Source organism: Zonotrichia leucophrys, chromosome 13 (genome assembly GCF_028769735.1).
Source record: "Zonotrichia leucophrys gambelii isolate GWCS_2022_RI chromosome 13, RI_Zleu_2.0, whole genome shotgun sequence".
NCBI classification, from domain to species: domain Eukaryota; kingdom Metazoa; phylum Chordata; class Aves; order Passeriformes; family Passerellidae; genus Zonotrichia; species Zonotrichia leucophrys.
In genome coordinates, this window is record NC_088183.1 from 15,230,846 (window position 1) to 15,248,466 (window position 17,621).

General features: G+C 49.1%; 1 protein-coding gene across 5 annotated transcripts in view; it reads right to left on the reverse strand.

The window, feature by feature from the left end:
• Positions 1-17,621, reverse strand: part of NRG2 (neuregulin 2) — a 157,500-nt gene that overhangs the window by 26,282 nt on the left and 113,597 nt on the right. For all 5 annotated transcript variants that reach the window (XM_064724668.1, XM_064724667.1, XM_064724666.1 and 2 more), the window contains exons 3-4: positions 17,321-17,439; positions 3,425-3,545 (exon numbers count right to left, since the gene is read on the reverse strand). In XM_064724668.1, the coding sequence (XP_064580738.1) occupies positions 3,425-3,545; positions 17,321-17,439 (240 nt within the window). The remainder of the gene's footprint in view (positions 1-3,424; positions 3,546-17,320; positions 17,440-17,621) is intronic.

The following is a 17,621-nucleotide window of genomic DNA, read 5'->3' on the forward strand; positions in this document are numbered from 1 at the left end:
AATTTGCAGAATATTTGAGGCAGGTCCCACTTCTCCCATTTGACTTCCAGGTGGTCTGTTTGCACAGATTGAATTATGTTCAGGTTACCTTTGACACCAGCATGTGTAGAATTTACTTCAAATTAAGGATAAAATTATGGAAGAACACAATCCAAAAAGACAAAATTTCTGGAACAATCCAAGTCCATTCTGGGCTCTTCCTCAGTGAAGAAAATGCTTTATCCAAGGTCTGTCTGAAGCATATTAGAAAGGGAGGGAGGGAATGAGATTACAAGCAAATACTTTGTTCCTCAGGATTTAAAAGACCAGGAGGAACACGTTTCTGGGAAGCTTGTTATAAAATCATAATAAAAAGCCAGCTGCCAATTTAGGCAATTTTTGTTGCAAATCGAGCATGAACCACATCAGGAGAAGAAATTATTGGAGAACCCATCTGCTGGTTTTGGTCCAGACTGCCAGGGGGGACATCTTCAGGAAGGATTTCCTGTGCTTCTGGGCATCTGCAAGAATGGAACCCACCCCAAGAAGCTGATGGCAGGATGGTGGCAGGCAGTGAACAGGAACACTCCAAAACCCTGGTAGCTGGCATTGGAAAGGCTGGGAACATCACAAGGGTGCTGGGGGGGATAGAACCCCCTGAGCATGCAGTGAGGGAGGGCTGGAAGGGGGCACAGGGGCCAGATGATCCCCCCAGGGCCCTGGACACGTGCTGCTCCTGGCTGGAGCTGCTCACGTGGCTCTTGCTGATCTCCAGAGCTTTTGAAGAGGTTGTGAGCAGAACCTGCTGATCTCTTCCATGCTCCTGGCTCAGAGGCACAGTCAGGCTGGAGGGCCAAGGCTGCTGTTGCAGAGATCAGAAATGAACATGGAAACCTGTGTCTTTGCCTCTTCTCCTTTCTCCTGCATCTTTCACAAACCACAGCAGCAGATCTCCTGCCTTGGTGCAACGAGGAAGCCAAGGAATGTCCCAGCTCTTTGTCTGCAGGCAAAGGTGAAGTCTGTTTATTCATCAGCATCTTCCCCAAAAATCACCCCAAAATCATTGGGAGAGCCATTTTATGGGAATCACTTTTCAGTTCAAATGCTTCTGTATCCCTCAATAGCTATTATCCTCTAGAATCCAGAAAGTCTAAAATTACACCACTTCAAAAGCCAGGTTTTCTTATCTTCAGTCTGAGATTTTAATGATAAAAGCACCCAAGGAGAATGAGCATCCAGGGGTCTCCTCAAGCAGTGAGATCAGAAGTGACTGTGCTGTGTGGAAGGCATTGGGTCCCCCAGGTTTCTGAGAACATGGAGCCTTGTTTTTCTGTTTTTCTTGTTTTTCACCTTTCCTGGCATATGAGCAGTGACAGTGCAGAACTTCCAGCCCTTCCTCTGGGTAACACCTTCTTGCCCTTCCACACATGCCTGCTCAGTTCCCATCTGGTTTTAGCAATTGGTACCTTGGAACTCATCAGGAAAGGATATCATTTTACCATCTGCAAAGTGAGGAATTCAGGCTTTCAAATGATATGAAATAATTAGGTCTGTTTGGTGTGGCACATAAAATCTTAATGGGATCCGTCACTGAGTGTTCCCTCTGTTCATCATCTGTCAGAGCAGCCTGCTTGGAAGGTTGGCTGGAATTGCTTTGGTTGAAACAGTTGAGCTGCTGAAGACATTTGACAAGTTCCACAGTATTCTTCATTAGGAAAAAGTGATTCTTATGCATGGTAGGGGTACAGGTAACTCTTGTTGTAATTAGAAATTGGTCCCACTTGAATCTTGATCTGCATTTGGGTCCTTCCCAAAAGAAATAGCCCTGAAATCTGTGCCCTTGCCATGACCACATTGCTTGCAAATATTGATTCATACACTCCTCCACACTTCAAGGGTTCAGAATGGAAAGATTGGGATTTCTGGGGCTTCCTGGGCTGCAGCTACCCCAGAATGGTGGCTGTGACTTCAACCATCACAGAGGGCTTTAACCATCCCTGTGCTGTGACTTTAACCATCACATGGAGCTTCCCCCGTGTTTCCTGTGGGGAGCATTGACCAGAGGAGACCACGGTGCCACCAAGGAGCCAATGGCAGTGACAATTATACCAAAGCACAGGGCTGGGGGAACAGGGGCTGCTCCCACTCCATGCACTCCATGCACACATGGGAAATGTGGGAGCCACAGCTTCTGGTTTCTGTCCTGGCCAGCTCTTTCTGTGTCTAAGGGTGAGTCTGGGAGGACTGGGAGCTGCTCCTTCCACCCCAGCTGCACTGGAGAGCCAGAGCACAGGAGCTCACCAGGATCCATTTCCACATGGCCTCTTCTGCTGCTCCCTGCAGAATCAAAGGAGTTCTGGGACAAGGGAGGAGTTGTTTTCAGTGTGACCCAGCCCTTTCAGGCTTGTGTTCAGTGCAGCCTCCAGGCCTGAGGAGCTGAGGTACCTGATGAGCATCACATCCTGCAGTGCTGCTGGGTGACATCCACAGATGCAAATACCTTTGGCTGTGTCTCCACTGAGAGGTCTCTGGGTTCCAAAGGGAGAAATTTGTCAGCTCTGGGCTTCTCTGAGCTGGGCAGTGCTGCCTGGGTCACCAGGGGAGCTCAGGAGAGGATTCCATCTGCTCAGAGAGTGCACAGCCAGGGCACCAGGTCCTGCTCACTGTGCAGAGCCCAAGGGCAGGGACAGGTGAGCTCTGGGTACCCTCAGCACTGGCAATCAGACTGCACAGCTTGTCCCCAGGCACTGCTAGCCTTGGGGGTGAGCTGTGAGAGGCCACTGGGCTTTCTGGATCTGAACCAGGGGTGAAAAACTCTCACATCCCATTCCACATCCCTCACGCTGTGCAGACCCACTTCAAACCCTTCAAAGCTCATTTTAGGGATAGCTTAGTACACGTCTCTAGCTTTTCTTGCAGGTTTGAAGGGGGAAACAAACATCCCACACAGTGGCTACAAAGCTGCACAGAGAGGGGAACAGCTGGGGGTTAACCCTGGCCCATGAGACACAGGAGAGGTTGGGGCAGGTCTCAACAAGGGACCCCTCCAGTCATGGGGAAGGAGGAGAAGGCTGTGCCCCTGAAAATCTCCCTGATTGGAGAACAGGACGTGTCAGCTCAGGGAGAGCAAAAGGGACCCAAATTTCCTTGAAGCTGCAGAGGAGAAAGGGGAGAAAGGGAAAAGAAACAGCCAGGACAAACATATTCTTAGAGGGAGAAAAGCCAGGAAAAGTGAACAGTGACACGCACACAAAAAAGGAAAATACAAATCCTTGGCCCCTCTCCCCACCCCTGCCCCTCTAGTGCCCCTCTCTGAACCTGCACAGCTCAAACTGCAATTGCCAGGAGAATTTCAGAGCTCCCCCCCAGTCTGGCAGCTGCACAAAGGTCTCCTTTCCCTCAGCCAAGAAATTTCCATATTGACACAAGAACTCCACTCACTTACTTGCACGACAGCTGATTAATGCCCTCGATGTAGTAGCACACCCCTCCATTGACACAATAGGACTTGGCTGTTTCGTTGCATTTTCTGGCATGCCCGGACCAGGAGGAGAGAGTTGTGGTTACTGCAGGGGAAAACAAAAACACACACACAAAAAGGAGATATTGTTATTTCCTTTGTTTGGCAATTCTGCTTCCTTAGATGATTTTCTACGAGTTTATTTGCCAAAGTAAAAACCTCAGAGCTACAAACCTCAGCCTGTGCCTGCAGACCCACCTTCAGGTCCCAGGGCTGCAACTTGACCCTTCCTTTCCCAGCAAAAGGGGCCAAGTGAGTGAGGAGGTGAAGACTCATCATCCTCTAAGCAGCCACAATGTAGTGCAAAATCTTTTTTTTTGGCAAGCTGTAGGGAAATGCCCCTTTCCCACTGTCCTTGGCCCTCCCTCATGCTGGGAATGCTGTGCCAGGAAGGCAAGGAAGGGTCAGGAAAGAGAGGGGCTGCAGAATCACAGAGTCCCAGTGATGTGCTGTGAGGCCTGAGCACCTCAGGACGCTGGAGCCAGACTCAGAGGTGCTGCAGGGCACTTTGCATTGCTCCACACCTCTGCCAGCTGAGTTTTCAGAGGCAGAACCAGGTCTGGCACAAGCAGGAACATCTCCATGAACAGGGCTCCATCCCTGCCCTCTCCTGAGCGTTTCTCTGTCCTGCCACAGCTGGGCTGCCCCAACAGCCCCAGCCAAGTGCAGCAGGAGAAGCCAGCCAGCCCCAGCTCGTGCTGAGGCAGGCAGCCAACATGACTCCAGTCTCCCAGGTGCTTTTCCAAATCTAAACTTCTTTCTAGAGAAAACCTTTACAAAAGGTTTCTAGACAAAAGCTGTCCTGTAAGTGACAAGAAAACCTGCAGAATTTCACTGTAATTCCTGTCTCTGAGAGACTCTGATAAATGTACAGACTAAAGCAGAGTCTCCAAAGGTAAAACAAAGGCTGCCAGGAAGGAAAAAATCAGTTGTTAGAGCACTGATACAGATTACAGGAGGTGAGCAGCTCTGGGGAATGCAGACCCATCTTCACATAAATCTAACGAGTGCTGGGCACTAAAAAGCATGAATTTGTTACAACTGAATACTTAACCTCATTACAAACAGTCCCCTTTCCTGGACTACCCACCTTCCTCAGACCCTATCACAGTTACACCTCCAGCAGTGGCTACTGCCTGCTTTGCAGCACATTTTATGCTGTAGCCAAAGCTTCTGAGGAGATATTCTCTTTCATCCTGTTTTCCAAAGGATGAATGAGCCTCCTGGAGAGGTTTGTGACACCATCACTGAGACTGCATCCTCACTGACACAGGGCTTGAGGAAGAAAGCTTCGACCAGAGCCAGGCAGAGCCCCAGGAGGAGCAGCAGGATGAGCCGTGGCCTGTGCCAGAGGGAGCCAGGGCTGCTCCCATTCCTTGGGCAGCCCCTGTGCCCACCCCACCTCTGCAGGGGCTGCAGCACACACACCAGAGCCAAGGGCTGCATTCCCAGCTCCTTTGGGAACATCTGGGCTCCCAGCACCTTGTGAAGCCTCTCACATGTGGGTGATGCTTGGCACTCAGGTTTGTTCTGCCTCTCACATGTCTGGGACTCTCTGCAGGGTCTGTGGGGTCCAGAGGAGATTCCCTCTGGGCTGTGCCCACCTGGAGCACCCACACTGTCACCTGAGCACGGCTCAGTCCCTGCTCTGTCCCGTGCGCTGTCCCAGCCATTGTCTGCCATTCCCATGGATGCCTCCCACTGGCTGACAGGCCAGAGCTATTTCCATGCCTTGCCTTGAATAACCATTGCCTCTGGCTCTGTCTTTTCACAGCTATCCAGGGCACAGCAAGCTGTCCCAAAGTGCTCTGCTAAGGAGACATGGAAAACACTCCAGCAGAGAGCCAGAGTGCTCACAGCCCTGGGACAGCAGCTGCTCCCTCAGGGCACGTCCTGCAGCCAGCTGGGAGCCAAATGTGGACAGCAGGGTGCTCACACTGCAGCAGAGTTTGGTTTGACCAAGCCTCCAGTGAAACCCTTTCAAAAATCTGAATCCCACACTTCTGCAGGAAATTCAGCACTCCCTTCCAGTTAAGATTAATGGTAACTAAAAGCCAAAGCCATTATGAGTCTGTGTAATTTATCTGAGGAATGCAGACTCATTATACAGACAAGACTTTATAATTTATACCTTTACAAGATAGTAGCACATTTCTACTCAGAAGAGGAGAGCTGTGGGTCTCTGATAAGTGTGGGTCTGTGCAAGTGGACCATTGGATCAGGGAGCACTGAAACTTCATCAGCCCAAGAGCTGGTGCAAATTGAAAGGCACAGGGATGAAAAACAAGCACAGGCTGCAGGGAGCTGTCACCTCTGCAACCATCAAACACAGCACTCGGTAGCAAGCAAAACGATCCATCTGGCAAAGTCTCACATCATAAACCCTAAAGAGAATGGTTTTGGAGCAAACCTTGCCACAGCAAGAGAGGGGCAGAGAGGGAGAACTGAAAACAGAGCCCAGAAACCTCTCCATAGGAAACACCCTAGATACAAAGACACCCAACCCACCAAGAAAGGTGGATGGGAAGATGCAGTGCTGTGTGATGTGATACAGGAGGATCACAGTGCTCATCAGCCAGAGATTGCATGGGATCTTCATCCCATAAAAACAGTTTTGTCCCTTTTAAACAGGTAAAAAAGATCTTGACATGATTGAGGCTTGGGCATGTTGGGCACTTCTAGGGGAGGGCTATCAGTAGAGCTGTGCCTGTCAGGGAAATACATGGTTGGGAAATACTGCAGGAAAATACATGAGTGATCTCCTCTACTAGAAGCATCTTTCTAATGTCATTATCCTTTCAACCCTGTTTCCTGCTAGTACCTTGCCTTTTATCCCAAAGAAGCACAAAGTGTTTTAAAACTGAGCCATGGAATCGCCTCACTCCAGTGCATTTGTCAGCACAGAGATGTGGCAAAGGCCACAGAGAGAGGCAGTTCCTTGTTGAGAGGAGAGCATCAGGAAATGAGGCCATTTCAGACTGTAACACTGCTCAAGCCAAAGCCCTGTCTTGGCCCCAACAGTGGCAAAGCTTAAAAAAGAAGATGTGATAATTTTCCTGAGCCCCTGCAGGATGAGCAGCACAGAGACAATCCAAGGCAGCCTCAGTGTTGTCACATTTAGTGGTCTTTGCTGGATACTTCCACCAACAAGTTAATTGCTGTTTGAATAAATCTGATCTTGTAGCACCCACAATATTTGTGACAACTACGAACACAGTGTGTAAAGCCACATCCCCATTTTGATATTTTTAACCTACCCTTTTCTGGCCTTTGTATTAGAAAAAACTACTCTTTATCCCCATTTGTTTCCCCTGTGCTACCTGTGGCATCACAGGCACAGCCAGCATCTCCCTCCCTAGCTGGGAAGCAATGATCTCTATTTATTCTTTTTTTGGGTCATCCCTGGTTCTGTTTTTCTCTTTGGAAATAGTGAGACCATACTGCACACATGATATTTATGGGATATTTATTCCAGTCATAGAAATTCCTAATTTTTTTTTTTTTTTGAGGTTTGGTGCACTGAATACAGATCTGTCTCTCTTATAACCTGAAATCTCACTGCTGGGTGGGGTAACGCACATTCTAGAGCCTTCCAAGGTGCCTTATCTGGGATTTCACATCCATGAGAGCAGCTATTCAGGGAGCAAGGATGGAGAGACCTGCCAAGCTCCATGGGAGGACAAAGGGAAGCAAAATGTCTCACTTAGAAATGGTAACTGTGCCTGGGTTGAAGCGTGGCCCTCGGACACCCCGTGGCTGCAGATCACACCACAGCACCTCAGAGCAAGAGGCCAAGGGAGATCTCAGTGGGTTTCCAGCACACTGGTGGGATCATTCCCAGGTTCACAAGTTCCTTTGTGTTTAGCTCTATTCCCCATCAGCCTGGACCAACACTTTAACCACTGCATGGCTGGTGCAGAGTCATCTGGGATGTTGGACCTTGGTGAAGTGAACCTCACACACAGTTTATTTACAGCTCTGTGCCAAACACCGTGCCTGCTGATCCACAGGCACAATGACTCCCCACAGCTATTTCACATTAACTGCTCTACAACAGCAGGCAGATTTTACCCCCCATTGGCTGGTGTGGCAGAATAAGTCCTTCATTCAGCCTCCAACACAACTCCATCTATCCCAAATGACTCGGAAAGTTGTGAAATTGCTGAGATGAGTGCAGAACTGAATAAGCAAGGGAGCAGTTCTGGGTGGTAGCAGGGTGGAACAGCACTCATGAAGGCAGTGGGACATGATGAGGGAGCTGTGCAGCGACACCAGCCATGAACCAAGAACCTCCCCAGGTACTGCAACAAATTAAAAGCAGAAAATCACGAGTGTGCACGAGGCAAGCAAGTGGTGACATTTCCTTCTGACCAGGGGGAATAAGCAAGGTGCCCCTGAGATCCACAGTGGCAAACTGGTCAGAAAGGCCCTCAGGGTGGGAGAAGGGCTGGATCAGCTCAGCCATCAGCAGGTCAGACCTCAGCTGGTCTTCAGCCCAGCACTGAGAACAAAGCAGGAGGGAGGGAGGAGGTGAGGACAAAGAAGAGAGAGGAATAATGAGGTGAAGAAAAGAGGTGAGGACAGGGAAGAGAGGGCTGGCTCTTGATGATGTGTTTGTGAATGATCTGCAGCCACATTTTATTGTTGCTGCCCCAGCCAGTGAGGACAGAGCAGCATAAACACATGGCAGATTCAGAGCACTGGAGTCATTCACAGAGTCTGTTTTCCACCACATGCCCCGGTTATTCTGGACTATCATCAATGGCAGGGCAGCAGAGAAGAGAGCCAGGGGCAGTGACTGTGCCAGGTGGACTTCCCTGCACACAGCCCATCTACGCAGAAAGGCCATTAATGATTGTGCAGGGATTCTTACACAATTCCTGCCATGCACGTCATCTCACCTTTGCAGGCAGCTCACCAGCCTGTTCCCAGAAGCCTGGTGAAACCCTCCCCCTGCAAAGAGTTAATTAATGCAGCTTGGACTATAAATTATAGTTAATTTTTCACGAGCTACAGCTACTGTCGAGGAGAGCAGGGAGACAGCGATGGTTTCGCCGCTCCTTTTCTTCTTTATAAATAACTTTGGCTGGTGGGTTCATAGAGCACAGACACTTTATTCTCTCAATATTTAGACATTCAGTTAGACAGATGAACTCAGCTGGTTGGGGAGTGTATACAGATTGCCTGCTCTGTATATGCCTCATGTACTTACTGATAAAACACAGAATGGCTGAGGTTCCTCTCAGCAGAGTTCATCCAACTGCTTGTTAGAAGAACATGGATGAGAAGGTGTCTGGCCAAGATATTCCTCAGTTGTAGGGCTGTAATCCTGGTGTGAGCCACACTAAATCCATGATTTACACTGATTAATACATGGAGGGGCTGGTGATCCTCACCATTCCCTCTGTAGCAGATTTCTGTGTGTCTGATACGACACCTCCTCCTGCAATAAACCTGAGCCGAGCCTGGATGCTCCCCTCTGTTATCTGTACATGAAATCAGAAGGGCCTGTGCACACTGGGGTTTGCCTGACAGGAGACTGGGGACTCTGGAGCTCATAAAAATTCTGCTCCTGTGTGTTTATTCATTTGGAAATGACCAAATATTTACCCCTGCATTTTATTGAAATAGATCCTGCTGGAATCATGTTTCCAGTTCCCGAGGGGATCATTAGGATCAATAGCTGCACGCTAGAAGCTCATCCCAAGATACAAATACCAGACTGCAAGGCACTCATCTTGGAGCATCAGATGCTGCTGATCAAAACAGCACAGGTTGCATCCCCCACCTCTCCCATCTGCCCGGTTCAGGGGTTTCACTAAGAAACAAGTTTAAATGTTTCTGAGCACCCAGGGGCTGCCTGTTTCCATGGGACAGTCAGTTATTGCAGGAGCAAAGTCCTGTGTTATTGCCAAGCTTCAGGCTGCTCCTCTGGAACGATCTCTGCAGCTTTACGAGGGAGCCCTTCCTATGCTCTGCTCTACCACAGGGCTCTGAAAATGCACATGACAGCAGTGCAGCATTTCATTTTCCCAAATCCCCAGCATCAATTGTAATAGCAGCAACATGATACTTCAATGAGGGGATTTGTTCAGCAACCTAAAAATCCTCTCACAGAGCCAATGCCAGCATGAAAGCTTCGCAGGCAGGGCAGCTGAAGCCCAAGAAGTGAAGCAACACACCAGGATCCCAGGATGGAGCCAGAAGAGCAGATCCCCTGGTCCACAGCCCAGTTCTAAAGGCTAGGCTCAGCCTCAGTGCTCCCAGGGACACCAGCTCCCACCCCACACTTATCCTGCCCCTCTTTGCCTTTAGAGTTTTACAGCACATCTCGAGTGGCAGTTGCGTGACTGCTTAAAAAATACAGTGAGCAAAATGAGCAGTGAGCAGGATGGGGCAGCTGCCAGGCACCACAGAGCTCTCTGCAGAGTGGCAGTGAGATCTCCACACTCAATGAGATCCCCACACTCACCTCAAGGCTCCGTGCCTGCGTGCGTGCAGGTTCCGCTCAATTACAGCCCCACCTCCAGCAACGCGGCTGAAATTATCCCAGCAAAGACCACACCAGCATTTATTTTTAGTCTGATATTGAAAACTGCTCTGTTCACATGGCCAGACTTGTGTCTGCTCTGCCCGTGCTCCAGGCTGGCTGGACACCCTTCACCTCCAAGCCCAGAGCTCTGTGCTCACACCTGGGGGCTCCAGGAGGGCTCAGTGGCCTCAGGCTGGAGGGGCCAGGGACTGACCAGATGGGATTTCACATCCATGAGAGCAACAATTCAGGGAGCAAGGATGGAGAGACCTGCCAAGCTCCATGGGAGGACAAAGGGAAGCAAAATGTCTCACTTAGGGAATGGTAACTGTGCCTGGGTTGAAGCGTGGCCCTCGGACACCACGTGGCTGCAGATCACACACAGCACCTCAGAGCAAGAGGCCAAGGGAGATCTCAGTGGGTTTCCAGCACACTGGTGGGGTCATTCCCAGATTCACAAGTTCCTTTGTGTTTAGCTCTATTCCCCATCAGCCTGGACCAACACTTTAACAACTGCATGGCTGGTGCGGAGTCATCTGAGATGTTGGACATTGGTGAAATGAACCTCACACACAGTTTATTTACAGCTGTGCAGGTACAGAGCAGCTCAGCCATCAGCAGGTCAGACCTCCAGCTGGTCTTCAGTCTCAGCACTGAGAACAAAGCAGGAGGGAGGGAGGAGGTGATGACAAAGAAGAGAAAGGAATAAGGAGATGAAGAAAAGAGGGGAGTAAGACCAGCAAGGTCACAGTCAGGTCTGCCATGATCACCCATTAAAGGCCAGGCCAGACTGGATTTGAGAGCAGGTTTGGGGGGTTGGTTGAACCATAACCACGTGGCACAAGTTCCTGTGGGGTGTGGAGCTCACAAAGCACAGCACAGCCACTGCAGTCATGCAAGAACATCAGGCCAAGCTCACCTGGGACAGTGAGGAGAACATTTCCAACACTCGGCCACGCTGGGCAGCAGGGAAGGGATTAAATTGGAGGGGATTGCCTCAATGGCTCTGCACCTATGAGGCTACAAACAGCCCAATGGCATCACCAGGATGACAGCTATGAAATCTGTGGGCCCAAACTGGTGTGTGGAGAGTTAGATTTAATTGGAGAAAAAAGGAATGTTTCAGCTACCCGTCCACAGGGGTCTCTAGAGGGACTCTGGAGAGGGCTTGTGATGCCCTGCAAATGAAACAAAGGCCCCAAAACCAAACGCAGAGAGCCCAGCTTTCATTCAGGGGCTCCATATCACCCCCCAATGCTCCTGCTCCCAGCACAGCTCAGCACTGCCTGCTCTGCTGTTTCTCCTGTGACCCTGAGCCTCTCTCTGCTGCAGAGCAGCCTCAGCCAAGGGCACTGGCAGCCCACAGAGGCTGATACAGCTCTCAGCAGGCACTCACCCCGCTCCAGAGTGAGCCAGGAGCACGAGCAGAGTCCAGCAATGATCCAGATGCTGGTTTAGAGCACCTGCCCACCACTGGCACAGCCTCCTGCACCCTGACAGCATCCAAACCACCCTTCCTCCACCTGGCCTGTGTTCTCTCCTACCCTCAGGGCTTCACCTGCTTGTTGAAGTCAAGGGAAGGAGCTAGAGAAGAGCTCAACAGCAGAAAACAAGCACAAGGGATTACCTGACCTTCTCAGAGACTTCAAACTTTATCTCACCTTTGTAAATTAAACTTTGAGAGGGTTTCACTAGCTCTGTCCTGCATAACCCTTCCATCTCAGAATGCTCTCCAGATTTCTCTGACCCTTCTTCCATTTCTGCCTCCATCAGAATGCTCTAAATGTCAGCACTGGTTCCTATCCTGTTTACCCAACATGTGCACAGACTCCTGAGCCTTGTTTAGCTGCCTCATGCTGCTCTGTGACAGGATCACGTTGCCATTCTGGGCTCTCTGATGTTGAAATGAGCAGAAAGGACCTTCCTGTCAGGGCACAGGATCGAGTTTCCACACCCCTGCAAGTTCCTGCCTGTGAGCTGAGCCACTGTGGCCACCCAACTGCACAGGCTCAGCCTGTGACAAGCACAAAACAAAGTCTCATTTAACATTTTCACCACCAATAAGGCTACTGCAGCACAAATGAAGCTGAGTGGAACCTCCTGCTATTCACAAACCAGGTACTGGGGGCATCAGTGTTTAAAATCCAGCAAGTGATTTACAAGATTTTAGTGAAACAGCAAGAGTAGGGACAACCTACAGGTGAGTCTGAATATAGATATTGAAAAGAAATGCAAGACTTTTACAAGAATGAGATACTTGTCTGCTCTCCAGATCATCCCACCCCACATCTTCATCACCTCCCCATATGCTGTGCACACATGCAATTCTCTGATACAACATCCATCACCACTAATATCAGAGAGATTCTGAGTTGTTCAGATAACACTTGGGAGATATTGCAAAAAAGGAATGTGAAGGGAAAAGTGAGATACAGCTTTAACTGTGGGGACTTTGCCATCTCTTCCCATCATTAGGAAAAACAAAGAATGTGATGATGCACCCACAGAGCAAAGAAATTTTCCAAAAGGGGAAATTTCTGAGTGTCCTTTCTGAGTTTTGGCTTTTAAGAAAATAAAATTAATCTAATATGATGCAAATAAGTAGCATGGATCTCCTCTGGTGAAAGCAAAGGGAAAATCCTGGGGAAGGATGGTGTGGCCATGGCATTAATGATGCTGCATCTCAGCTTGGCATCCCTAGTGCAGTGCAAGGCTAAGCACTACAAAGAGCACAATTTAAATGCAGTTTTCTAATCAGAAAAGCTTTTAAAGAATACCTGGCCAGTGCCTGCTGTGGCTGCAATCAGATTTCCTTTAAATTCATAAAAGACTGAGCTTTCAAAGGAGGAAACATCCCCATAAAATCTGCAGAGCAGAACTGCCAACAGGGAGGCACAGCCAGCTGTGCTCTCGGCTCTGGGCATCTGCAGCTGGGATGGAAGCACACAAAAATAAAAATCCCTGCCTGCTCCTGCCTTCCCAGGGCTTTTGCCAGGATCCTGGTGGCTCCCAGTGGGGAGAGACCCCCTGACACAGACCAAACACCCTCCACCAGGAATTGCTGAGCCAATATCCAGGCACCAGGATTCTAATCTACACTTGTATCCCCTCCTTGGTTTTTATTGCTCTGTGCCCATTTTCTACTGCTTTTGGGACAACTGAGTAGGAGGGAATGCTAAAAAGCATTTCAGCCACAATAAATCAAATTAAGGATTTGGGGAAATCTGTTCTTGCTTTCTGGAGACTCAGGAAAAAATGGGATGGCAGGGCGTGGATGGATTTTCTGCAATTTTCTTATTACCTATGCTTAGAAGACTCATGTCTTTTTTCTTGTACTTGCTACAGTTTTGGTTTGATCAACTATACTCAAAAAGCCCTGACCCAAACACAAAAACAAAGTGATAAAAGAAAACCCTGTTAAATCAAAGGCCATAACAAGCACATCTTGCAAATACCAATAACTCCATGTACTGAAAGAGCTGGGAGTGCTTGAACTTCAGCTGCAATTTTAGGTATCATGTTCTTCAAGCAGCCATTGCAATAGTTATCAAATTCTCCCTCTCCAAGATAGACACCAGCAATATAAATCAGATTTTTTTTAAAGATCTAGGGAAAGAAAGACCAGTGGCTTTGGGAAAAATCAGACAGAAGGAGTGATTAAAGAAGATTCCAGGAGGCAATAAAGCATTTATGCAAAATGTCTTATAATAGCAAACAAATCAGGGGAAAGCAGCTGTATGGGGGGGTGGGGGAGAGGTACTTACACTCTTCTTCCATAACAACTATTTTAGTTTCTGAGGCTGGTAAGACTTGTGGTGCTTTCGTTGTTCCTGGGGAAATTAAGGTAAGAAAGTAGTGAACAAAATAATCTCCTTTGAGCAGAGCAGGGTGGGCTTAGCTACTGTGGGGAGGAGCAGAGGGGCAGGTGCTGCTGGGGGCACAGCTGGGGCTGCCAAGGTGTCAGTGCAGCTTTGGACAGGCATTGATTGGGGTGCCAGAGGCAGGACAAGCAGTGTCCCTGCAGGGGATGGCACAGGGCACCGTGTCCCCTCGCTGGGAAGGGCCTCGTGTCACAATAAAGAGGCAGAGATGGCTCAGGGCTCACCTGGCAGGAGATGAGTGAAAATGTGGGAGGTTTCCTTAGCCCTGATGGCCACAAGAGTGCAAAGATGGGATGGCAGGATGTGGTAGTGGGGAAAATGTGAGGTTTAAGAAGAGGTGGGGTTTTCTGAAGAGCCTCCATCCCACGTGAAGTCCTGCAGCACAAATTAATGCTTGGACCAGAGGTGGAGGAACAGGAAAGAGATGAAGCAAGGACCCCAGGATTAGGGGAGACAAGCACAGGGAGTTATTTCTTCTTTTTGAAGGATACTGGGAACCCCAATGGCCACAGAATGCTCTGCTCAACCCTGCTGGCAGCACCAGCACCTCTGGAGAGGTCCCTCACACCCTCTGGATGCACAAAGGAGGAAGCCCCAGGAGCCTGACCACCCTGCCAGACCACCACAAAGAGCCAGAAGCAGAAAGAATTTTTTGTACAACTTGATTTTCTCTGCAGTGTTTGATAAGGGGCAGGGCAATTGAGGAGATGCCTAAAAATTTTCTGAGGAAAAAAAGAATCTGAAACAGTCCCACCTCAACTGTGCCCTCATGGCCATGAGATATCAACATTAGACTATTCAATGATGAGAACTGGGAAATGGGATATTTTTCTAAGAAAGCATCTAATTTACTTCAAAGTCATAAAATCTGCAATATATTGCAGTATATTTTGACTAAGTCCAGAAGCATTTCCTCAGAAATTAACGCCCTCACAAAGTTTCTCAATGCAAAAGCATTTATTTCTGAGCTGGGAGTTTTGTGGAAATGCTGGAATTGTAGAGGAGGGCTGAGGGGAAGGTTTGGCTGAGGGGCATTTCCTAAGTGCCAAGGGGTCTCTGCTGTGCAGCCACTCTCTCTAAAGATGTGGTGGTTTTGGTGACTTGCAGCAGATCTGTATGGCTGAAAAGCTGCTTTTCTGAAACAGAAAAGTGGTGTTGGAATAGAGCAAAGAGCACTTTGCAATGGAAGCCACAACAGGAGCAGTGCTAAGGATCCTGGGGAAGAAGAAACAGGGGACACCACACATGTGGATTCAGGTGCCCTGAGGAGTTTTGTACTTAAAGATGTCACAGAAGAAGTGAGGAAAGCTTGCCAGGCCCCAGGAAGGCTGAGCAGTGATGGGACAGGAATACTCCAGGAGAGCATGAGCCTGCATTGTGGGGAAGGCTGCTTAACTCTGGGTAGCTGCAGGGGAAAGAGGAAAAAAGAGTGGTGAAAAGAACTGGAAAAAGGAGTGCGAGGGCCACAAAAGCCTCCAGGGATCAGCATCACCTGGGCTGCTCTCGCAGGGGCTCAGATGGCCCTGCTGCCCTGGCAGGTGCTCTGCAAAGAGCAGCAAGGTGTGCCTGCAGCTGAGCAGTGAGCCAAGGGCCCAGTGGCAAGGCTGAGAGCATGGATCATCCAGGCAGCGAACCCACCAGATTCACAGAGAGATCTTTGTGTGCCTTTCATGGGTTTTCAGGTCTTAGCACATTTCTGGGCAGCTCAGGAGTGAGCCTATCCCTGCTGGGAGGGTCCTTGTGACACAGGGTGGCTTCCTGAGCACCCTGGCAGGTGCTGCCTGCCCTGCAGTGGCCAGGTGTGCATTTACAAGGTGTGCATTTCCCTGCTGTGCAATTCCCTGTGTGCATTTCCCTGTGTTCATTTCCCTGCTGTGCCTTTACCAGGTGTGCATTTCCCAGCTGTGCACTTCCCTGCTGTGCATTTCCCCATATGCATTTGCCTGCTGTGCATTTCCCTGTGTGTATTTACCAGATGTGCATTTCCCTATATGCATTTCCCTGTTGTGCATTTACCTGTTGTGCATTTACTTGCTGTGCATTTCCCTGCTGTGCATTTCCCTGCTGTGCATTTACCAGGTGTGCATTTCCCTGTGTGCATTTCCTGTGTGCATTTCCCTGCTGTGCATTTCCCTGTGTGCATTTCCCTGTGTGCATTTCCCTGATGTGCATTTCCCTGCTGTGGATTTACCAGGTGTGCATTTCCCTGTGTGCATTTCCCTGCTGTGCATTAACCAGGTGTGCATTTACCAGGTGTGCAGGTCAGGGTCCTGCTGCAGGCACTGCTCAACCTCTCTCCTCCTCTTGTGAGAAGGGTGCAGGTGCTGGGGAAGGGGCAGCAGAGGAGCATCAGGGCTCTGATGGCTGCACAGGAGGAAGGGAGGTTGCACATGCAGCTCCCATCACACAGGAGCAGTTTATGTGGTGTGGGACAGCCAGAGAGTGAGGCAAGAAATAAAAAAGGAGAGCACTGCCTCAGTTTCTTACTGGGGACACCTTTGCTATCAGAATTGGAAATAACCCCAGCAGAGCAGCAGGGCTGAGTTTACAGACACAGAGGATGAAGGCAGGGAGGTGTGAGCAAGGGTGGCCTTCCTGCAGACCCTGCCAGCACTGGGACTGAGCAGGCAGGGGGAGGCTGTGTGATGCTGCAGCTTCACAGAACAAAAGATTCAGGATGGCACACACGCTGAAGTAAGAGAGAAAATACTGTCAGAAAGCAGCAGGAGCAAGATACCTTCCGTCACACTGGGATGAGAACAAAATCCTGGATCCCAGCAAAGGCTGCAGAGCCCAGCTCACAGCCCAGGCTGCCACAGTGCCCCTTGTGAATGGCAGGAGGAAGAGCTTAGGAAATACAGTCACCCCCTCCCAGCTGTGCCCTCCCAGCTTCTGGCAGCCACTGTAGGGACTTTCTGAGCCGGAGGGTGCATCCAAACCAGCGTGTTAAGCAATATAATTATTATGACCAAGATAATAATAAAACCACCTAACCTCAGACTCCATCCGCTGAGCTCTAAGAGATGGAGCACACATTCTAGGATGAAAACCAGAAGCAACTTCACTCATCACAAAGCTATGGTCTAATTACTTGTCTTTTGGTGAGTTTTGCTTCTCAGAAATTCTTTAAAAAATGAAAACATCAAGCCCACCAGCTTTCTTTCCTCCTTACCCCTTTTTTTTTAAAAAAATACATCGACTGTAAGTTTATTTAAAATGTAAATTAACCACATTGCCAGTGATAGATAACAAAGATAAACATTTATGCTAAGCTGCATTTTTCTTATCTCCCAAGATTATTTTACTCGATATCCTGAAAGCATGAAACAAAATACAAGACAGACCATGAGCAGAACCTTTCTGTGGAATGGCAGACAGCTCGAGACATTTTCTGGCTTCTTCACTTACCACTTTTCACATTCAGGCTGCCTTTGGCGGTGTCTTTCCCTAAAATGTTCTCAGCTTCGCAGCTGTACTCCCCAGCATCTTCAAGCTTCACCTTGTTGAACTGCAGTCTGGAAATCTTTCTGTTGAAAAGTACAGCAGACATTTCTTACTCCATTGCTGAACAACCTCATGAAGTGACAGCCATTCCTGGCCCTGGAGGGTCACCCCTGCTTGACAGGATGGGCTACCTGAGCTTGTTGAATAGCCTGGATAGGATTTGGACAAGTCCCTTCCCAGGATTTGCCAGGTGAACACCTCCCTC